General features: G+C 39.0%; 1 protein-coding gene across 2 annotated transcripts in view; it reads left to right on the top strand.

The window, feature by feature from the left end:
- Positions 1-23,955, top strand: part of CXADR (CXADR cell adhesion molecule) — a 70,534-nt gene that overhangs the window by 28,341 nt on the left and 18,238 nt on the right. The window contains exons 3-7 of one of the 2 annotated variants that reach the window (XM_008986507.5): positions 2,770-2,974; positions 10,062-10,217; positions 11,749-11,871; positions 12,691-12,829; positions 16,724-16,907. In XM_008986507.5, coding sequence (XP_008984755.1) covers positions 2,770-2,974; positions 10,062-10,217; positions 11,749-11,871; positions 12,691-12,829; positions 16,724-16,907 — 807 coding nt within the window. Of the gene's footprint in view, positions 1-2,769; positions 2,975-10,061; positions 10,218-11,748; positions 11,872-12,690; positions 12,830-16,723; positions 21,780-23,955 lie in introns of those variants that run through there. The other variant, XM_002761321.6, reaches the window with a different exon arrangement.

The following is a 23,955-nucleotide window of genomic DNA, read 5'->3' on the forward strand; positions in this document are numbered from 1 at the left end:
CCATTCTTGTGCCAGTGCAATGCCTGTCCCCCTTTAGAGCCTAGGACTTTGATCCCCTGCTTAAGATAGGGGAAGCCTTGGATGCATATGGAGAGCATGGGTTTTTAGTGCTTCTGGTGAGTGAAGCTTGTGACAAGGTGCACGTAGAGACCCAGAAGCACAGTGTGCCCTGAGCCATTAGTGTGTCTGTTAATGGGAAGAGAACCTCAAGTCTTCCATGCTGAGTGAGAGGCATGGTTTTGCTGTCTACAGGAGTGGGATCTCCTTCCCAACCACACTGACCCCACCCTTACCCACCAAAGATCTTTTATTTATATATGAACTGTGTTCATATATAAAGGTGAAACTAGGACTGGACTTTGAGTGACCATTTCTGGGTTAAAAACCTAGCTTCTAACTTGGTCATATCAGGCCAAAAGAAAGGTAAAAGGGTTAGGGGGAGATTGATGCAGAAGAGGATGTATGCATATGTAGAATTTAAGCTACGTATTAACATATGTAGCTGAGCCTCCCTATTTCAATATATTTCAACTAATAGAATGGTTAAAAACTAGGAATTGAAAGACTGAGCTGGAGAAATTTGCATTGTTATTCCTTGTGTGATCTCTTTAATCAGCAGTTACTGTAAACTGTGTACTTGGGCGGTATTTTATACTTAAAACAACATAGTAAGGTGAGAATTATTATACACATGAAAGGAGAAAACAGAGGCCCAGAGATTTTCATGCCCAGAGTCACATAGCTAGCAACAAATGCAGTTGGGATTTAAACCCAGGTCACTGACTCACACGTGAACTGTCCTGTGCTGCCTCCCATGTTTCATAAACCTGTTTCCTCATATGCAAAGTAGGAATAGATATACACAGCAGCCGAGGGTCATTATAAGAATTCAGCGAAATACTGTATGCACAAGCATTTTCTAAGCTTGTAAGTGATATTGAGATGATAGTTATGTACTGTGCCAAGTTAAATGGATCTGGTTTGCACCTTTGTTGTGTGACTTGGCAAATGCTGATCAGTGAGAGCCTCTGCTTTCCTCAGCCTAAATGTTCAATTTGGACAATGCCACCATCCTTGCAGGATTGTGAAGGGGAGTCAGTGAAGACATGTAAAACATGGTAAATTCCCCATTTCTTAACTAATATTTATAACATTGTTTTCTGGGAAGATATGAAGATAGCTTATAAAATAACCAACAGTGGGAATGCAGCTTATTTCTCAAGCCCCCCTTAAAAGACTCCTAAGGTGTGTGTGGAGCATAACGAGCTACTGGAAGTACAACAGATTGAACTCTCTGACCTTTCACAACAGATGAGCCAACTACTTTTATTTATTTATTTAACAAACTGGTATTGAGCACAATCTAGATGCACACAGTTCATATATAAATAAAAGATCTTTGGTGGGTAAGGGTGGGGTCAGTGTGGTTGGGAAGGAGATCACACAGAAGAGAACCCAAGTTCCTCCATTCAGGAAGTTTCCGCAGAATAAACCTGGAAAACAGTATTCTTGGATGACATTTATTCTGATTATACTGCCCGTAATTAGCACTCAGGTAAAAGAAATTATTTGTAGGATACAGGCTGTAGTCATGTTTCCTGATTATTATTTGAGTTTTGGCCTCACTGCTCTTTGGCCCATGGGTCTCATAACCAGAATGAAGAGATTAGCAAATATGAAACATTATAAAATGTGTTAAATTAATGTTAGAGATTGTTAGAGGTTATTACTACAGTTTTCTTCCAAGAAAATATTCCAACACAGATTTTGTTTTCCCTCTAAATCATCCAGCCTTTAGTAATTGCCATCAAAGGCTATAAGCATGGTTCAGAAAACTCAGTGGATTAGGCAAGGGTCTTTGCTTTAGTTACAGAAGATTCATTCAAAGTTCTTGTTAATCTGGGTACATATATCTTAAGAGGTTTATCGTATGATTTTGTCTGTTACAGTCTAGAACCCTTAAGTAACTCCAACTTAGTATTATGACCAAACAAAGTTTTTTGTTTTTTTTTTTTTTTGGTTAGGTTCCACAGATAAATTATGGTAAGCCCTTTTTTGGGGCAGGGAGCAGTAGGTACTTGATTTTGTTACAGTTGAATGGCAAGCTACAGCCTCAGAGGCAGTTGAAAAATAGTCTGTCAGAATGAGCAGGCCAGGCACAGTGGCTCACACCTGTAATCACAGCACTTTGGGAGGCTGAGGAGGGTGGATCACTTGACGTCAGGAGTTCGAGACCAGCCTGGCCAACATGGTGAAATACCATCTCTAATAAAAATACAAAAATTGCTGGGCATGGTGACACGTGCCTGTAGTCTCAGCTACTGGGAAGGCAGAGGGAGAGAAGTGCATGAATCCGGGAGGCGGAGGGAGCCGAGATTGCACCATTCATTGCACTCTAGCCTGGACCACAGAGCCAGACTCTGTCTCAAAAACAAAACAAAACAAAATGAGTGAGCAAATCTGTGTTCTTCCCAATCTTACTAAATTGCTCTCTAGTACAGTATAGGGCTTTACTACTTTATCCTGCTGGGTCTTTGTTTCCCCATTAAAAATGGAAGTTTGGGACTGTACCCAAGGATCACGTTGATTCCTTTCCATTTATTTCATTCTGTGATTTGGATACTTTTAGGTTTCCCCATAATACTGTGTTCTTCTTTTTCTTGTTAAGGGGAGGATTCTATAGCAGTAGGTGTATCCAGAGCTCCTTTAAGAGACAATTTTTTAAAGTCTGTTTGTTTTTCCTCCTGTCTAATTTTGGCTTTCTTTTAGATTATTTTATATTCTGGAGACAAAATGTATGATGACTACTATCCAGATCTGAAAGGACGAGTGCATTTTACAAGTAATGATCTCAAATCTGGTGATGCATCAATAAATGTAACGAATTTACAGCTCTCAGATATTGGCACATATCAGTGCAAAGTGAAAAAAGCTCCTGGTGTTGCAAATAAGAAGTTTCAGCTGGTAGTTCTTGGTAAGTTATTTTTATTTGTGTTAATGGGTTACTGAGTAAGAGGATGATTAATCATAGTACTGTAGTAGCAGCATTTGTATAAGACAAAACTTAATTTTTTAGGATAACAATTTTAAACACTTGAAGTACTTCTGTGTTGGGTAACATCAAATATAAAACTAGCTTTTGTTTTTGGATAGGAAAAGTAAGAAGTGATCAGCTTCTTTGTGAAATTCATAAGTTTGAAAATCAGTGAAGGAGTATTGTGGTTTGGAGGAAGAACTCTAAGACAGGAGTTAGATCTAGGGTTTTTGCCTTGTGCTCAGAATTTGCCCTGAGAATTGTGTAGAACCTCATTATTTCCTTGGGCCTCAGCCTACCATTTGGCATTAAACCTATCAGATCCCATTGGAAATGTTTGTGGCCAGGCGCGGTGGCTCACGCCTATAATCCCAGCACTTTGGGAGGCCGAGTGGATCACAAGGTCAAGAGATTGAGACCATCCTGGTCAACAAGGTGAAACCCCTGTCTCTACTAAAAATACAAAAATTAGCTGGGCATGGTGGTGGTGCGCGCCTGTAGTCCCAGCTACTCGGAAGACTGAGGCAGGAGAATTGCTTGAACCCAAAAAGCGGAGGTTGCAGTGAGCCGAGATCGTGCCATTGCACTTCAGTCTGGGTAACAACAGCGAAACTCCATCTCAAAAAAAAAAAAAAGGAAATGTTTGTTATGTGTGCTATAGCTTTTACCCATATTACCCAAACAATAAATAATGTTTTTATGATGAATAATTTGAGCATTTTGAATGGAGGTAAAGAAATATGGAAGAAGGAATATTGAATTCAAGTTAAGGCCATTAGTCATCACATAGTTATTTAAACTTCTTGGCATCATTGTTTTTTTCATCATCAAAGTGAGTAGATGAGACATTCACTGTGATATCTCATAGCTCTCTCTATGATAGTTAAGAGGGAGATAGTGTAAACTGCTTTGTAAACTGTCAAAGACTGCCACTTTATTTTCCTTCTTTAGATTCTGTGATGTCTACAAGCACTCTTAATCCCTTTAGATTGAGAAACTGAAAGCTAATAGTTCCTAAATATACTTCTAAAACCATACTGTGGTGAAGTTTACACAAATGGCTACCATGTAGAAAAACACAGCTGTGTAGCTCTCTATTTTATGACAGTAAATACCCCTGTTCTCATGTTTCAGGGGACACTTGGGGATTGACTTTTCATAGGAAAAGCTGATTCCTAGAATTGTCTAGGATGACTGGAAATACCTGCTCAGGACAGGACTCCCATATCAACATTTACCTCATTCCTTCTGTTTAGAGAACTGATTAGGGGTAGGGTAGAATATTGTAAAGAAGACTCTTTATTTTTGTCTTATTTTATCTTATCTGAGATTGAGTCCTTGTTGCCCAGGCTGGAGTGCAGTGTCACAATCTCTGCTCACTACAGCCTTTTCCTCCTAAGTTCAAGCAATTCTCCTGCCTCAGCCTCCCATGTAGCTGGGATTACAGGCATGCACCATCACGCCTGGCTAATTTTTGTATTTTTAGTAGAGACAGGATTTCACCATGTTGACCAGGCTTGTCTTGAACTCCTGACCTCAGGCGATCCACCCACCTTGGCCACCCAAAGTGCTGGGATTATAAGAATACTCTTTAAAGAACAATGTTCAAGATGGCTTGGGCACCCAACACTTAACTACTCCTTCTAGTAGACCTAGCACTTAACTACTTTTCCTAGAAACTAGGAAAAAGAGTGGGGATTTTTGTATACCTTAATGGTAAATTCATGGGTTGTCTTGGTAGATAAGACAGTCATCTGCCAGCAGCATCATTGAGTGGGCACCTGAAGGGATCCTGGTGAAATGTATCATTCTGAATCACACTAACTAAAAATATTTCTTGTGGTGTAAAAGTAAGGGAATCTGAAGAACAGGGAACCAGAAAAAGAAATATGGTAATGTTGGAAATTCGAACTTTCTGTGACTTCATTGCGTAAAATGGAGTAGCTTTTCTTTTTTATAAATGTATAAGCAAATAAAAGATTAACACCTGGTCTGAATTCTTACCACAGACCCAGGAATTCCTGAGATTATAACCCTGACTATACTTTCTTCTAACACTGCTCTCCAGAAAGTGTTGAGTTGGAAGATGTATACAGAATATTAACTGGTCCATGATATGCAAAGCAGAAGTCACTTGATTATCAGAATTATTTATTGTGAAACCCCTGTTTGATGGGACAGGTACACTGGGATGAATGGGGTTGGCACATATTCCCAGAAGAGTTGTGGAGAGCATATTTGTGTGTTTGTGTATTGTCTGGATCCTGTGGGACCAGCTTCAGGGTCACATTTGCAGTTCTCAACTGAAGAGATCATTGCAGCATACAGCAGCACATATCCCAAAAGGAACCTGAGTTGGGTGGCAGGGGTGGCACATAATGTGGCTCGGCGCACTCATGTCTGGAGCCATGACTGCCCAGCAGTAGAAATGGCCTTTTTACATAAAACTTCCAACCCCAGCATCTCATTCCTGAGAATGGATAAGTGTGAAGCATTGACATAGTTCATCCTGAGTCGCTCCTTTTATAGCCAAGTGAGCCTCGAATTCAAACCAGGGAGAGACAAAAGGGATGAATTGGAGATGAGAGGAGAAAGCGGGGAAGGATGACTGGTGCTCTGATCTGGGCGAGGTTGTGTCAGAGCCAGAGGATTTCTTGTAGCCCTTTTTTCCATGTTTTTAGATGAGTCATGACCGCTGCTGGGAGAAACCACCAGAATTGTATTCTCTTGAAGGTGAGAATGGGATTGAAGCTTATCTATTAGTTTTGCCTGGAAAGTCTGCCTGGATAATCTGGGGCAAAAGATAAGATGAAGTGCCCTCTAGTGACCCAACTGAGTGGTGGTCACTGGAGCTCATTCGAGTCACTGGTTGGTAGTGGCTCTGTCTAATGCTTTGGTTCTTTGGTGGGAAATCTGAAGTAGTTGCCCTCATGGCATTCACAGTGTAATGCCAGTTCATTCATTGAGCGGGTGTGTTATATGGCCATTCACCCAGACAGATGACTGTTAGTCTTCTGGATGTGAGGGGAAGCTTGTTGCTATAGCTTGCTCCATTGCCATGCCTGCCTTGCTCTTTCAGACACAGCAAAAGTGTATGTGGATGCAGCTCAGTAAAGAAGCAGCGGAAGTGGGAAATGATAACAAAGAGAATTGATAGAAAGTTACTATTGTGGCCACATATCACCAGCATCTTCCCCTGGAGCTCTGAAAGGGCCAGTTTATTGAAACCTTTTGATCTAAAGAGACAGAGTTGTTTTGAAGAGCAGAACATGCAGTTAACATTCCTGGACATATGTGGTTACTCACACTGCAGCATGCCACCAGATCACAGTGGCAACAGTAAGTGTAGCAGCTCAGTCATCACTGGCTTTAAAGGTCCTAAGGGATTTGCAAACCACTGATTCAGGGCAGGGCCCCTCACTACTTTTTATTTTGAAATAATTTTTAGTTTTATAGAAACGTTGCAAAAATACTGGGAAGTTTCTGAGAGTAGACCCATCATCTCATTTCCCCTAATGTAAACATCTTACAAAATCATAATTATCAAAACAGAAATTAACCTTGATAGGATACTATTAACTGAATTACAGACCCGATTTGAATTTTACTGTTTCCCAGGAATGTCCTTTTTGTACTAGGATTGTATCTAGAATCCACACTGCACTTATATCTCCTTGATCTCCGCCAGTCATGTCCAGGGGCAATGATATCACGTCTTATTGTTAATCGTGATCATTTACTTTAAGTTTTATCTGGTGGGTTTCTCCACTCTATAGTTATTTTTTTCCTTTCTAATTAAAAACTGTCTTGAGGGAAATACTTTGAGACTATGTTGTTTCTCATTTAAACATTTGCCTTTTGATTTTAGCATCTATTGATAGATTTTTCCTGGAATCAGGGTATTTTTGAACCAGTCAGAAACTGTATTTTTGGAAGGATGATATCATGATAAAAGCATTTCTTGTCTCATGTAGAGATTTAGAGTGTACTTCCTGTAGACTGGTATAGGCCACTAGCATGGAAAGATGATGCAGTAATACATGTATAGAGCAGAGCATTACTAAATTGATGGGATACCATGTCCATCTTCAACTCGATAGTCACTTACCCTTATCTGAGGACGATTGACTCTGTTAATGATCATGTAGGCAGATGTTCTGAGGACAGTGGTCAGGTATGTGGGAAGCCCAGACCAAACATTTAGGGACAAGACTTTATTTGTGCTCTCTTTGTGGTTTTCTTCTGTTCCAGCAGAGGACCATGGGTTAAGAATTAATCTTCCTTGCTTATAGCCATTACTGGAAATAAAAAAAAAAAAGGATTAATCTTCCCCGAGGTATAATGGTTGGATGTTGGCATGTAAAAGACTCGTACTTTCTCTTCCCAGTGGAAAGTAGGTGGGCTGCTCCAAAGTGTCCCTCAGAAACCCATGTTGGTAGAATTTTTATTGTGGATGGTTATAGTGAGGACCTGAACTTCCTAGCAGCAGCTTTAAATAACTCTCCATTATTAGATATGTTTAGATACGTTGGTTATGTGGGAGAAGAGGGATATAGAAAGGATAAGGGTTAGACTTAGAATTCCATATTACCCATAGATGTTTGATGCACAAAGCATTGCATCAGTTACTCATTTGCTGCTAATCTATTCCAATAAAGGATTTATTGGTAGTTTGAAGAAATGAAATAGAACAAGGCTTATTTCATTGAAGACTTTCAGGATGAAATAATTTGCAAAACTTATTTAAAAGTCCAACTGATAGAGTCTCCAGAGCACCTGGTCAGTTTGAAAAGTAAACAGATTTGTTTGGAAAAATCAACAATGCAGTTAAATATGTCTGTTAACCCTTATTTTAAAAGTGTTAAGTAGTAATAGATGAAGAGGAATACAGTTAAATTTGTTAAGGACTTACTAAGGAGTAAGATCACAGTTGACAACCTTAGTTTGAAGATACCCCACTGGATATGACAAATTGTGTTGAGCCAGTTTTGGGAAACAATTTGACAATTTCTTACACGGTTAAAATATTTACACTCACCATATGATCCAGCAGTTACTACGAAAAAGGAAACCATATGCCAGTGTTCAAGCAGTGTTCTTAATAGTGCAAAACTGTAAAATGCATTTACCTTTATTCATAGTAAAGAATAAAAACCCATTTGGGACTGAAAAAAGGAAAATCAGCTTAAACTAAAAATGAAAAAAAGCAATCTTGACATTTATCAGCCTGGAAGGACAGATACAGATAAAGTCAGCTGCAGAGTATATGAAAACATTGTCTCTCCCAAGCCTGTAGAGCAGTAGCAAAGCATAGACTATTGCTATCTTCCTAATGGTGCTCCCAGACCTACACTACCCATCCTCTACTGGAATGCTCAATTACTAAATGGCCCTGCCTCCTGACAGCTCCCACTTCCAGTTTAATCCTCATATCTCCTCAGAAACAGCCGGTTGAGAGCTGATGGCTACTTCCTTAGAACCTCCTCAGAATCCTTCAGCATCCTTACTCTTGTCCAGTGGCATTCTGTGGTTCCTCATAATGCCTTTCTCACTGGTCCATATGATTTTGATAGACTAAACACTTGCTCCTTGTCAGTTTGGCTAACAAGGCTTTCATAGTAGCCCCCAAACTGGAAACACAGTATTCATTAACAAGTGACTGAATAAGCAAACTTGTGTTATAATCATTCATTGAAATACTAAAATAACTACATGTAAAATAACATGGATCAATCTCAGAAATGGTATGCTGGATAAAAGAAAACAAACAGTATGTACTGTATTGTTCCATTCATGTAATTCTGGAAGAACTAATCTACAGCAGTAGAAATCTAATCAGTTGCTTCTTGGGCCAGGGTTTTAGAGTCACATGTATTGTAACTAGCATGAGGGAACTTTCTTCGGAGAGGGTTGGAGTGGTGCTTAATGGATACAGATCCATTTATTAAAAGTAATCAATGCACATGATTAACATGTTAACTGTATTGTGTGAATATTATGCCTTATTAAAGTTCAGCAGAAGAGCCTGCAATGTGGAGGTGTTAATCCAGGATTGGGGTGAGTTGCAGGTAATGGAGGTAGTCGCTGTCCTAAACAGTTACCCAGGAACACCTGGAATATAATCTCAGATTTCCTTTTATTTTAATATTCTTTTTTACATATGAATTTCCAGATTGTGAATATCTTTTTGACTCAGGGTCTGGTTCTGTCACCTAGGCTGGAGTGCAGTGACATGATTATAGCTTCACTGCAGCCTCAAAGTCTTGGTCTCAAGCAGTCCTCCTTCCTCAGCCTCCCAGGTAGCTAGGACAACAGGCCACATATCACCACATTCAGCTAATTTTTCAAAGTTTTTGTAGAGAAAGGGTCTTGCTATGTTACCTAGTCTGGTCTCAAACTCCTAACCTCAAGTGATCCCCTGCTGCCTTGGCCTCCCAAAGTGCTGGGATTACACCATGCCCAGCACAGATTTTTTTTTTATAACCTGCTCTTTGGATGGATTTGAGTTGATATAAATGCAGAGTGTTAGTTGGTCCTTTCTACACTAAATGAATTATCCCTGTTAGTATTTTTGATTATAAACTGCCTGATTGTCAGGGTTATGGCATTAGAGGGGTGTGACTTGGGACATACTGCCAGGGGGCTACATGTCAAGCATGGAGAAGAATAGCTAAGGAATGGAAGGGGGAGCTTCCTTGATTCTCAAGTGCTCTTGCCAGAAAAAAGCAAGTGCATCATCCTTGGTTTTTCAGGTATGCCTCGTGGAGTGGATGGGCGCCGAGCTACGCCTGAAAAATTGCCATATCTACTAATGCAGTGGCTGCTTGTCTCTGAGCTTATTCTTTTCTGTTTTGTCTCAGACAAAGCTGAGTAAACTGATGTTGATCACTTATTGTGGTCTTTCATTTTTTTGTGAATTCTGAACCCAGGACCAATTGATAATGAGTCAGTGGTTGTGCACAAGGCTGTAATCATAAAAGTAAGTTCCATTATCTTATGTAAACTCATAATTTATTTTCTTTTTCAGTTAAGCCTTCAGGTACAAGATGTTATGTTGATGGATCAGAAGAAATTGGAAATGACTTTAAACTAAAATGTGAACCAAAAGAAGGTTCACTTCCATTACAGTATGAATGGCAAAAATTGTCTGACTCACAGAAATTGCCCACTTCATGGTTATCAGGTACTGCTGATAATAGTATTTGTACCATGTGCCGTTGATCTGGACTAAAATATAGTAGGGGGGGGGTGTGTGTAGTTTGAGATAGGGCCTTGCTGTCTCTTCCAGGCTCACTGCAATCATGGCTTACTGCAGCTTCGCCCTCCCAGGCTCATGTCATCCTCCTGGAACTACAGGTGCATGCCATCATGCCCTGCTAATTAAAAAAAAAAATTGTAGAGATAGGATCCCCCTGTGTTGCCTGTGCTGGTGTCAAAGTCCTGGGCTCAAGGAGTCCTTCCTTGGCCTCCCAAAGTGCTGGGATTACAGGCATGAGCCGAGGCATGTGCCCAGCCTGCTTATATATTTTAGATTCCAAATGCTTTCCCTCTTCTACATAGAACAATCATGATTTCCATGGGAATTATTTAGTATTTTTTAATATCAATTTAGTGTCATGTATTATAAATGAAGAGCTATTTTATGATTTCATTTTTTAGGATATTATAATTTGTTACTTTGGCAGATTTTTTTTTTTTTTCTTTTTTCCTGAGACAAGGGGTGTCACTCTGTCACCCAAGCTGGAGTGCAGGGGCAGGATCTCGGCTCCCTGCAGTCTTCACCTCCCAGGCTCAAGTGATCCTTCCTCTTCAGCCTCCAGAGTAACTGAGACTACAGGCATGTGTCACTACACCCTGCTAATTTTTGTATTTTTTGTAGAGATGTAGTTTCTCCATGTTGCCCACATTGGTCTCAAACTCCTGGGTTCAAGCTCTCCACCCACGTCAGCCTCCCAAAGTGCTGGGTAAATTATAGGCATGAGCCATTGCACCTGGCTGATTTTTTTTTTTTAATTGATGAGAAATGTTTATGGTTATGACTTAGTGGCCAAAGTGTAATAAGAGTTGGATCTTTAGTGTTCTGCCTAAATTGAAATATAGTAATTTACCCATGGTGTGTCTATAAAAGAAAATCTGTGTGACACTAAACTAGAAAGTTCCAAATTGGCTGAATCTGTTCACCTATTTGCTGTAATTGACTTCTTAGTTTAAACTGATTACCAGGCTCCACCCGCCATCCGCTGCATTCTGGGCTTCAGTGGGCTTTCTCTGCCTTTCTTTTTCTCAAGCTAAGAGTCCGATTTGGGAGACCCCCATTGACTTCTTTTTGAATGTTTCTTCCATCGAGGGGGATAAAATAGGTTTTGTAAGTTTTCCTGCTGAATGAAAGATCCTTTGTAGAACGGGATAGTTTTATAGTCTGATGTGCCCCAAAGTGGGTTTGCAGCAGCCACACAGTGGGCCAACACACTGCTTCAGCTCTGAGGCCCTGTGGTGCAGGGGATCATGGTTACTTTCACCTTGATACATGTGAACTGGAAACATGATTCTTTGAATTCTGGAGACATGTGTGTGGCTCAGTGCTAGTTTGTTTGCAGCCAGCTTTGATCTGTCTTGCTTTTAACTGCATTGTCAAACTTGGTAGGGGCTATGTTTACTAACAGCTGAGAGTAATACATACTATAAAACTGAGTTTGTTTTTCCTCCTTCCATAGAAATGGCTTCATCTATTATATCTGTAAAAAATGCCTCTTCTGAGTACTCTGGGACATACAGCTGTACAGTCAGAAACAGAGTGGGCTCTGATCAGTGCCTGTTGCGTTTAAACGTTGTTCCTCGTAAGTATCTTCTTTCACTTGGTGGTTTTCTTTCTGTTATCTCTATACCATCTTCTTTAGTTCAGTTAGCAAGTGTGTATTAAGGGCAAGGGGACTCAGCCTTTGATCAGAACACTGGTTTGATTATTAGCTTTTCTAGAAAAAGTTTTGTTTTTTTTTTTTTTTGAGACGGAGTTTCGCTCTTGTTACCCAGGCTGGAGTGCAATGGCGCGATCTCGGCTCACTGCAACCTCCGCCTCCTGGGTTCAGGCAATTCTCCTGCCTCAGCCTCCTGAGTAGCTGGGATTACAGGCACGTGCCACCATGCCCAGCTAATTTTTTGTGTTTTTAGTAGAGGAGGTGTCTCACCATTTTGGCCAGGATGGTCTCGATCTCTTGACCTCATAATCCACCCACCTCGGCCTCCCAAAGTGCTGGGATTACAGGCTTGAGCCACCACGCCCGGCCCGAAAAAGATGTTTTATTTTAAAAACTTCATAATTGCAATGATATATTAAGAAGGTAAGAATTGTCAAATCAACCCTCGTACCATACTTATAAGTGTGAGTAGCTCAGAATATTCTCCTATGCTAATCAAGATAGCTTTGAATATTAAATTCTTTCAGACAGGTTTTATCATTTTTATGTTTGAAATAGATTATACAGTTCAGAAGAAAGTTCTTCTTATGAATTTTTTCTCTGGATCAAAAAGACTAAATTATTTGTCTCTTAAAGTTAATACATGTGATGAAATCAATCTATAAATGTGTAGCCTACCTTCAGTATCTATACATGTGTATTTTTTTTTATTATTAATTCTCATTAACTTCTTATTTTTAGCTTCAAATAAAGCTGGACTAATTGCAGGAGCCATTATAGGAATTTTGCTTGCTCTGGTGCTCATTGGTCTTATCATCTTTTGCTGTCATAAAAAGCGCAGAGAAGAAAAATATGAAAAGGAAGTTCATCATGATATCAGGTAATTATGTGAGACAGGAGCTGACCGATGATGTATACCAAGTGTGTGTCATGTCTCTAAAGCATTAGTTCTTTATTAACCATCCAAAGCAGCTTTCTTAGGAAAATGGATAAAAGCTTAGGCCCCCTTCTCCTCAATGCATTTACTGGTTTTTTTGTTTGTTTTTTGTTTTGAGATGGAGTCTCGCTCTGTCACCCAGGCTGGAGTGCAGTGGCATGATCTCAGTTCGCTGCAACCTCCACCTCACGGGTTCAAGCAATTCTCTTTCCTCAGCCTCCAGAGTAGCTGGGACAACAGGCGTGCACCACCACACCCAGCTAATTTTTGTGTTTTTTAGTAGAGACGGGTTTTCATCATGTTGGCCAGGAGGGCCTCGATCTCTTGACCTCATGATCACTTGGCCTTCCAAAGTGCTGGGATTATGGGCGTGAGCCACAGCGCCTGGCCAAGGCTTCAATGATTCTTAATGTCTCACTGGTGGAAGGTTTTGCCTCAGTGTTGATGCTGCTGCCGAAGGTTGGAGTGGCTGTGGCAATTTCTTTCTTTCTTTGGTTGTTGGTTTTGTTTGTTTGTTTGTTAAGACAAGGTCTTGTTTGCCCAGGCTGAAGTACAGTGGTACAGTTATGGCCCACTGCAACCTCTGCCCCCTGGGTTCAAGTAATATTCCCACTTCAGCTTCCCAAGTAGTAGCTAGGACTACAGGCATGAGCCACCACACCTGACTAATTTTTGTATATTTGTAGAGATGGGGTTTCACCACATTGCCAAGGCTGGTCTTGAACTCCTGGGCTTCGTTAGCTCCTACCAAGAATGTCAACCTGTCCTTTAAAGCATTGAAGCCACACACCAACTTCTTTAGCTATGAAAGGCCTAGATGGTGTTTTCTTGCAGTAGAAGTCTGTTCTGTCTGCTGAAAATCTGTTACTTAATGTAGTTACCTTCATCAACGATCTTCTGGATAACTTTCTGTAGCTTCTTCATCACCACTTTGTCGCATCACCTTGTACTTTCATGTCATGGAAATGGCTTGTTTCCCTAAACTCATGAACCAGCCTCTGCTAGCTTCCAACTTTCTTTCTGCAGCTGCCTTAGCTCTCTCAGCTTTGATAGAATTGAAGAGACTTAGGGCCTTGCTCTGGATTGGGCTTTGGTTTAAGGGAATGTTGTGACTCTTTTGACCCTCTATCCAGACCAGTAAACTTTCTCCATATCAGCAATAAGACTGTTTCACTTTCTTATTGTTCACATGTTCACTGGAATAGCACTTTAAGAACTTTTTCATTGCATTTACAATTTGGCTTGGCTGGGGCAAGAAACTAGCTTTCAACCAGACTTGATTTTCAGCATGCTGTCCTCGCTAAGGTTAATTATTTCTGGGTTTTGATTTAAAGAGGGCCATGCTGATGATTGCTTGAGTCCAGGAGTTTGAGCTTGCAGTGAGCTATGATCACACCACTGCACTCCTGCCTAGGTGACAGAGTAAGACTGTCTCAAAATAAATAAATAAAATACATATTTTTTAAGTGAGAGCTATGCTAACTATTCCTTTTACTTGAACACTTAGAGATCACTGCAAGGTTATTAAGTGGCCTAGTTTTAATATTGTTGTGTCTCAGGGAATAGAGAGGCCTGAGGGAGAGGTGAGTGACAGGGGTGGGGTAGAGTGGGGGAATGGCCAGAATACACATAATATTTATTAAGTTTGTTGTCTTATGTGGGCATAGTTCATGGCGCTCCAGAACAATTAAAATAGTAACATCAGAGATGACTGATCACAGATCACCCTAACAGGTATTATGATAATGAGAAAGTTTGAACTATTATGAGAATTTCCAAAATGCAACACAGACATGAAGTGAGCACATGCTATTGGAAAAATAGTACTGGTAGATTTGCTTGGCACAAGATTACCACAAACCTTCAATTTGTTATTTTAAAAAATGCAATCAATATCTATGAAGTGTAATAAAACCAAGTCACAATGAAATGATTATACCTGTATTTTTTAAATTTACTGAAGATCTCAGATACACAGTTATCCTTTGGTATCTGTGGAGGACCTCCTGTGGATACCAAAATCCAAGGATGCTCAAGTTCCTGATATAAAATGGTAGCCAGATGCAGTGACTCAGCCTATAGTCCCAGCACTTTGGGAGGCCAGGAAGGAGTTCAAGTCACCAACCTGAGGAAGATGGAAAGACTCCATCTCTATTAAAGAAAAAGAGGCCGGGTGCGGTGGCTCACGCCTATAATCCCAGCACTTTGGGAGGCCGAGGCGGGTGGATCATGAGGTCAAGAGATCGAGATCATCCTGGTTAACAAGGTGAAACCCCGTCTCTACTAAAAATACAAAAATTAGCTGGGCATGGTGGTGCACGCCTGTAGTCCCAGCTACTTGGGAGGCTGAGGCAGGAGAATTGCTTGAACCCAGAAGGCGGAGGTTGCAGTGAGCCGAGATCCTGCCATTGCACTCCAGTCTGGGTAACAACAGCGAAACTCCGTCTCAAAAAAAAAAGAAAGAAAAATAATATAAAATGGCATACTGTTTGTATATAACCTTCACATATTCCTCTGTATACTTTGAGTTATCTCTAGTTTATTTGTAATACCTGTTATAATGTAAATACTATGTAAATGGTTGTTATAATGTATTGTTTAGGGGATAGTAACAAATCTGTACATGTAAGGTAGAGATGTTATTTAAAAAAAAATTTTCTATATGTGGTTTGTTGGCTTCACAGGTGTGGAGCCCATGGATATGGAGAGCCAACTGAGCTCTTTGTCAGTGTGTGGAATGAAAATTCTTATGCTTAAATTCCCAGCAAACTTAAATCTCTAGTGTTTTCAGCTAAGGTTTTAGATAAATTTAATAGAAAACAAATTTTTCTTTTTTTTTTTTTTTAATTTTTTGAATTTTTATTTATTTATTTATTTATTTTTGAGAGAGTCTCATTCTGTCCCCCAGGCTGGAGTGTTGTGGCATGATCTCAGCTCACTGCAACCTCTGCCTCCTAGGTTCAAGCGGTTCTCCTGCTTCAGCCTCCCGAGTAGCTGGGATTACAGGCGCCTACCACCACGCTCTGCTAATGTTTTGTTTTTCTTGAAACGAAGTTTTACTCTGTTGCCCAGGCAATGGTATCATCTCAGCTCACTAAAACCTCCGCCTTACCCAGATTCAACTGATTCTTCTGCCTCAGCCTCATGAATAGTTGGGACTACAGGCGTGTGCCACCGCGCCTGGCTAATTTTTATATTTTTAATAGAGATCAGGTTTCACTTGTTAGCCAGATGGTCTTGATCTCTTGACCTCATGATCTGCCCACCTCGGCCTCTCGAAGTGGCTTACAGGTATAAACCACTGAGCCTGGCCAATTTTTGTATTTTCAGTAGAGACGGGGTTTCACCATGTTGGCCAGGCTGGCCTCAAACTCCTGACTTTAGGTGATCCGTCCGCCTCATCCGCCTGAAGTGCTGGGATTACAGGCATGATTAAGATACAAATATATCTGTAGGTGTTAGTGTTTTATCAACTGTAAAGTGTTATGTGGCTGTAACTAGATTATCTAGACCAGTGATACTAGAATATGAAACTATTTGAGATTTATGCTTTGTAAGACAACATTCTAGAATCAGCTACATTTGTGTAAATACTATATTTCACTAAATGTGAAGTTGTAACTCTTTAATCAGAATGACAAATTGGGGACGCATACACAATTTATGATATTATGGTTTGTTCTTTTTGTTTTTTTGTGACACACAAACACACACACACACATACTTTTATATGCTTAGTATTTAAATATAGGCCCTTGCCCATGATTCATAGCTTGCATAATTGTAGGTTTTTAGGAATGTATTCTCTTGACATGTGTTGGGGATTCTGTTTTCCAGGGAAGATGTGCCACCTCCAAAGAGCCGTACGTCCACTGCCAGAAGCTATATAGGCAGTAATCATTCATCCCTGGGATCCATGTCTCCTTCCAACATGGAAGGATATTCCAAGACTCAGTATAACCAAGTACCAAGTGAAGACTTTGAACGCACTCCTCAGAGTCCCACTCTCCCACCAGCTAAGGTAGCTGCCCCTAATCTAAGTCGAATGGGAGCGGTTCCTGTGATGATTCCAGCACAGACCAAGGATGGGTCTATAGTATAGAACCTCCGTATGTCTCATCTGTGCTCTCCATGTTTCTTTCCTTTTTTTTTTTTTTTTTTTTTTTTTTTTGATATATGAAAACCTATTCTGGTCTAAATTTTGTTACTAGCCTCAAAATATATATATAAAAAAACAGGAACTGTAAGAAATATATTTTTAAAAATTTTTCTTTGGTTATATTGAAATAGTTACAGGCATTAAAGTTAGTAAAGACAAGTTTACCATCTGAAAAAGCTGGATTTTCTTTAAGAGATTAATTTTCAAGATTTCTGAATATTAGTACCTAAGTAAATGTAGCACTTTGATTATGAAATCATAGGTGAAGAAATTGGTTAACTTACTTGCATATCAAGTTGATACTTGAATAACCATCTGAAAGTGGTACTTTATAATTTTTACCATTATTTTTAGGATGTGTATCTCATTTATTTATGTCCCAGCAGTCTCCCCCAAATTAGTAAGAAAACATCCATAACGAAATTACTTATGTATGTGTGTGCTTGTTTTTGTAGTTCCTTTGAAAACTCTAAATATGTTTGGAATAAAACACAGAAAACTACAGTGGTTTAGAAATTACTAGTTTTACTTTTAAGTCATTCATAAACCTTGTCTATGAAATGATTTCTTAAATATTTAGTTGATAGACTGCTACAGGCAATAGGGACTTAGCAAGCTCTTTTATATGCTAAAGGATCATCTATCAGATTGAGTTGGATGGAACGTTTGCTGTCAGCCCCATAGGAGATGACATTAGGTGCAATAGCAGGGATAGATTTTGTTGGTGAGTGATCCCATGCCTTGAGATCTGTGGTGGTCTTCAAAATGGTGGCCAACCAGATCGAAGATGTAGTATTTCATAGTTCCCAACTAAAGAACTGGCTTTCCACTTTAGGTGATATTTTTCTTATTGGAAAAATACTATAATTTATTGATCATTTGACAATTATAGATTGAAATTTCCTAATTTATTCTAAATTTTAAGTGGTTCTTCGGTTTCCGTGCTTTACGTTGTTTGTTGTTGTTTTTGGATGGTGTTACATATTATGTGTTCTAGAAACATAATCCTAAATTTACTTCCTTGAATACAATCCCTGGACAATATTTTTATCATAAATGCAGAATAATCAAATACATTTTAAGCAAGTAAGGGTCCTCCATCAATTCTGTATTCCAGGCTTGGGAGGATGTCCAGTTGCCGTTGTGTGACCAAACATGTCTTTGTATAGTTTCAGCAAACCAAGTCGAGCTTCGAAAAAGTTTGAGTCTTAGTTTTGTGAAAGTGATTTATTCTTCAAAAAAAAAAAAAAAAAAAAAAGATGATAAGAAAGAAAAAAGAGTAAAGGGAATACTCCTACCTGCCAAATGTGTTAAATAGCATTTTAGGAGAAGAAAGTGGATTTATTGTATTTCCCTTAAGATTGTGAGGGAGTGTGGATATAGTAGAATGAGCCAACAGTTTCTTTATAATAAATACGGTCTGCAATAAATTATTTCACTAGCTCTAAAACCTTTCCCTAGATTTTAGTAGGGAGTTGGTTTCTGTTAATATCTTTGGGTGCTGTGGTGGTAAATGCTACATTATAAACGGTGGCATGTATTTACAATTAGAGTATTGTGTGTACACTTTTTAATGGGAAACTTAAGCTGAATGTGTAATGATTTGTGTATACTTTACATATTTGGAAGCATTTTAAAAGTAGGTTTTAACCTTACATAAAATTGCTTTTATACTTATGTTAACATATTCATCTGTGCCTTTTGGGTGATTTAATTTCTATTATGAATTTCTGGTGCCTATGAGCTAGCTATCACCTACCTGAAAGGTGCTTAGAGGTGAAGGTACTGTTTTTAAAAACACATCACTGTGACACCTTTCTATCCTCACATTTTCAAGCTTGCCCCTTTTTCTGTTCTTTGTGGATGTAACTTAAATGATTGTGTTATTCATAAAGATTTAGAAATTTCAATATCTCCAACACTCTGGCTATGTTTCTGATTTTATAACAGTAGCTATTTTTGAATGTCAGATGTTTGACCTGACCGGTTTTATATAAATAAAGTTTATTTTAAAATACTATAAAAATAAGTCAACAGAACATAAATGATGAAGTTTTGGTTCTTCCTATTCCTGACTTTCATATAATGAACATAACCTATTGATCTAAGTAGAAGTTATCATAGAAAGTGGACATGTATAGCCGGCACCATGGCTCACGCCTATAATCCCAGCACTTTGGGAGGCCAAGGTGGGCGGATCACAAGGTCAGGAGTTCAATGCCAGCCTGTCCAATATGGTGAAACTCCCATCTCTACTAAAAAAAAATACACACACACACACACACACACACACACACATAAATTAGCCGGGCGTGGTGGTGCGTGCCCGTAATCCCAGCCACTCGGGAGGCTAAGGCAGGAGAATCACTTGAAGCTGGGAGGTGGAGGTTGCAGTGAGCTGAGATCACACCACTGCACTCCAGCTAGGGTAACAGAGCAAGACTCTGTCTCAAAAAATTAAAAAAAAAAAAAAAAAAAAAAGACTTTCCTTCTTTTTTATTTTTTTATTAAGAATACATGAAGAACAAGATTTTCTTCCCTTATACTTCATATTTGAGAGGACATTGTTTTATAGGCTTATGTCTCACCATAAAATTCTGTCAGCCAAATAGTACTGCTAAATTTTCAAGTTGTTCTCATGGGCAATTTCAGTTGAACCAGAGATCAAATATTTGCTCCCAAATTACTATTGGTAATCAAGTAGTTGAATAAAAAATTACTAAAGCATTTCAGTTAAATAGCCAAATAACATCAGTCAAGGACAGTACTGCATCTTAACAGCAAAGCCATTTGGTTCTACTTTGTGACTGAGAGACTTGATACCAACTCTTTAGGTTACGCAGGTTAATTTGAAGAGAAATGTTACTGTAGAATGTATAGTTCCGTACTTCTTTCTTTTTAAGAGATGAGATTTCACTATGTTGCCCAGGCTGGTCTCAAATTGCCAGACTCAAGAGATCCTCCTGCCTCAGCCTCCCAAAGTGCTGAGATTACAGGTGTGAGCCACAGCATCCAGCCAGTTCTGTACTTCGAATATGGAGTGGTTTACAACTGTTTTTCCTACTGGCAATCTTAGCTAATATTACTCCCTTATTACAGAGCCTCTCACTCCCCCAACTCCCCAAAAGTCTGTTATTCATTACAGTAACCAATTATTCTGGACAAATTGCTTCCTTTTAATTTGAGCTATCTGCCATGGACTTTCTAAAATGGAAACACGGCCTCAGTGTATCTTAGGGAGAGTTTGAAAAAATCCAAATCACATGGCCGGGCACAGTGGTTCAAGCCTGTAATCCCAGCACTTTGGGAGGCCAAGGCGGGTGGATCACAAGGTCAAGAGATCGAGACCATCCTGGTCAACATGGTGAAACTCCGTCTCTAATAAAAAATACAAAAAATTAGCTGGGCATGGTGGCGCATGCCTGTAATCCCAGCTACTCAGGAGGCTGAGGCAGGAGAATTGCCTGAACCCAGCAGGCGGAGGTTGCAGTGAGCCGAGATCACTGTGAGCCGAGATCGCGCCATTGCACTCCAGCCTGGGTAACAAGAGAGAAACTCCGTCTCAAAAAAAAAAAAAAAAAAAAATCCAAATAGATTAGGGATATAAAGAGATAACCTGATTTTTATTAGAAAGATAATTTTTAAATTTAAGAGTTAATCTTGGAAATTTGGAACAAGTAAAGGGGCAAGTAAACATTTTGATTAAATATTAAAGGAACTCATTGCATGAAGTTGACTATCAAATTCTGTGATGTGTGGCTTCTTAAAAATATTCTCAGTGTCTTTTGTGTGTGTGCAGCATGTACATTTGATGTTATGTGAGTGTTATGAGTTTTTTCTTCTAATTTTCACTTCAGCAGTGTTTAGGGCTTTCAGATGCCTTATTCCAGTGTGAACAGAAAAAGTCCATATTTTATGTGGTTAATGCTTTGATGTGTCACATAAAGGGTAGTTTGTAGAAAATGTTGGCACAATTTTAACTTCTTAGTGGCTTGTGGCATTATATATTATATATATGTACATATATCTTTATAGCATTCCTGTGTTTAGTAGTGTAAATGTTCTGGGCAAGTTTTAATATATTGAATGCCTTTGGATATTCCAGCAATAAAGGCATTATGTTCTGCAATAGGATTTCTTACTCATTTGCCTATTTTAACACTAAAATAGGCCATAACTGAGCACAAATTCCTTTTATAAACGTTAGATAAGCAGGGAAAAATAATAAACAAATTTGTGAATTGTGGTTCTGTTTATTTATCTTTAGGGAAGGCCAATCATTTATCTTAACAGCAGAGAATACCAGCCTCTTATTCATTAAAATCAAATTTTATAAATTATTTTATAATCTAAGAATACAGTGCACATCAGTTGGGTTTGGTTTTGGTCATCAACACTAAAAGTTCCATCAAAGAAGAACTTTATGTTTTCCGCTAACTTATTTAATGACTCAAGTTTTAAGAGAACCACAATTCATTGATTCACTTATTTTTGTCCCTAACTATGAATTTTAGTGATAAATACACTTGTACTACTGAGAAAAATATTTTGACACTTCATGTGTGCAAAGTATAGAATTGATAGTGTCAGTTTCAGATTTTGTATTTACGATTTCTGGCTTATATATCCAATGGTGCAGATTATAAAATTTGTAAGAACAAAATTTGTTAAGAAAAACAACTTGCTCTAGTTTTGTGACCTTGTGTACTTTTGAAATAAAATCAAGAAAGCAGTTCTCTGCCTCATGGTGTGGCTTTATTGTACCTTTTATACAATGTCCACTAAAGCTTCAATATTTTATTCCTCCCTGCTTGCCTGTATCAAGGTTTCCTTTTCCCCCGTGCACCCGTTAAATAGAAAGAATAAAGATTGCTACAATCATATTACTTCATCATTGAAAACATGTCAAACATGCATACAAATATCTCCCATTCCTGTGTACTTATATAACAGTGTACAATATTTGGGATTGAAACCTCCAAGTTCTGTGATCATTTCAGAATTTATAGTATAAACTCAAGCATTTTTCAGATGCTTGTAGAATGTGTGTGTGTATATATATATACATATATATATATATGTATATATATATACACACACACATACATATGAGGCTAGGAAGTCGAAGATCAAGACAGTGGCAGATTCGGTGTCTGCTGAGGGCTTGTCTTCTGTTTCAAAGATAGCGCCTCTCGCTGTATTCTCACATGACAGAAAGGAGGAAAGGGAGCTTGCTCTAGCCTCTTTCCTAAGACATTAACACTATTTATGAGAGTGGAGTCCTTATGACTTGATCATTTCCCAAAGGGGCTGTACATCTGAGTGCTATCATGTTGGGGTTAAGATTTCAATATAATGGTGAGACGTGGTCTTCTGGCTAATATATATCAACATAAGAATCTTAGAGAGGCAGAGATATTCAGACCAAAGTAACATCTTGTTATGATTTAAAGTATTTTCATTCACTGTAAATGTTGATTTCAGGAAAAACCAAAAGGGACTATTGATGCTACTATAAGAAGCATGTTGAGGAGTATTTTGTTTGTACTAGGGTTTCTCAGCCTCAGCACTGTTAACATTCTGAGCTGGATAACTCTTTGTTGTAGGGGACTGTCCTGTGCATTGTAAGACGTTTGGCAGCACCCCTGGCCTCCACCCACTGGATATCAGTAGCACCCTGGCCCCACTCCACTATTCCCACCACCATTGTGACAATAAAAAGTATTTCCAGACGTTACCAAATATCTACCCTGGGGTCAGAGGCAAATCGCCTCCTTTTGAGAACTACTGGTTTATACTAATGTGAAGTACCCTACTCGGAGATTAAAAGGTAAAGAGCTCAGGACTTAGAGTCAGGCATGTTTAAATACCACTTATTACTAGTTGCTTCACTTGCTTCGGTTTCCTAGTGCTTAAAATGGTACAAAGTACCTACTTCACAGGGATGTTGGAAGATTTCAAAGAGATAAAATCACTACAATAATGCAAGTTTGTATTTATCCCTAATAGCTGGGATGCTGATAATGCTACACAAACTTTCAAGGAATCGAGATTATAGTAAAATATGCTAAGTGAAACTGAGAATAATTAAATGCCTTTAATTTAGACCATATTTTAATCTTACAGCTCTAATGGCCAGATCATATTTCTGGTTAATTAAATCACATGGTAAAGCTGATTCAATTGAGACAACATTGGGTATGAAGTAATTTATTATTCAATAAGAATAGTGTAAGTCTAAGGTATAATCAAAGATAATTTCAAGATGCAATAACACGAAGAGTGAAAAATATAAAGAAGCTAGTCCAAGAAACTAAGCTCAGTTTTTTTGCTGGTATTTCCAAAGTATAAATCAAACATACTTTGTTTCTTATACGATTTTTAAATTGTGTTAAATATTTATAGGTGAAAAAAAGTTGCTACTCTAAGGTAACTATACAAAAAGAAGCTGTTAGTTTCTCCTAAATTAGAGGTACTTCTGGGCCCTCCTCAATGTCAGTACAGGTGTTTAATGGCACAAAACCTTTGCATTCTGATTGTTCCACATGATTGATATACCTCCTTCAGGAGTCTGACGGTGATTTACCTACCTCGGTCCCCATTGCCTAACTCTTTGACTTCCAAATTGCTCAGTAAATGCTGAGTGGATATTTAGTAAGAAAACTATGGACACTAGGGGCAAATATGTGTTGATTAACTATGCATCATATATTCTGCAAAGCACCTAGCCTGGTCCCGTCAAAAAGGCAGTATCGGTGGGTGCGGTGGCTCACCTATAATCCCAGCACTTTGGGAGGCCAAGGAGGGCAGATCACCTGAGGTCGGGAGTTTGAGACCAGCTTACCAACATGGAGAAACCCTGTCTCTACTAAAAATACAAACTTAGCTGGGCGTGGTGGCACAAGCCTGT

The sequence above is a fragment of the Callithrix jacchus genome, chromosome 21 (assembly GCF_049354715.1).
Source record: "Callithrix jacchus isolate 240 chromosome 21, calJac240_pri, whole genome shotgun sequence".
Taxonomy (NCBI): domain Eukaryota; kingdom Metazoa; phylum Chordata; class Mammalia; order Primates; family Cebidae; genus Callithrix; species Callithrix jacchus.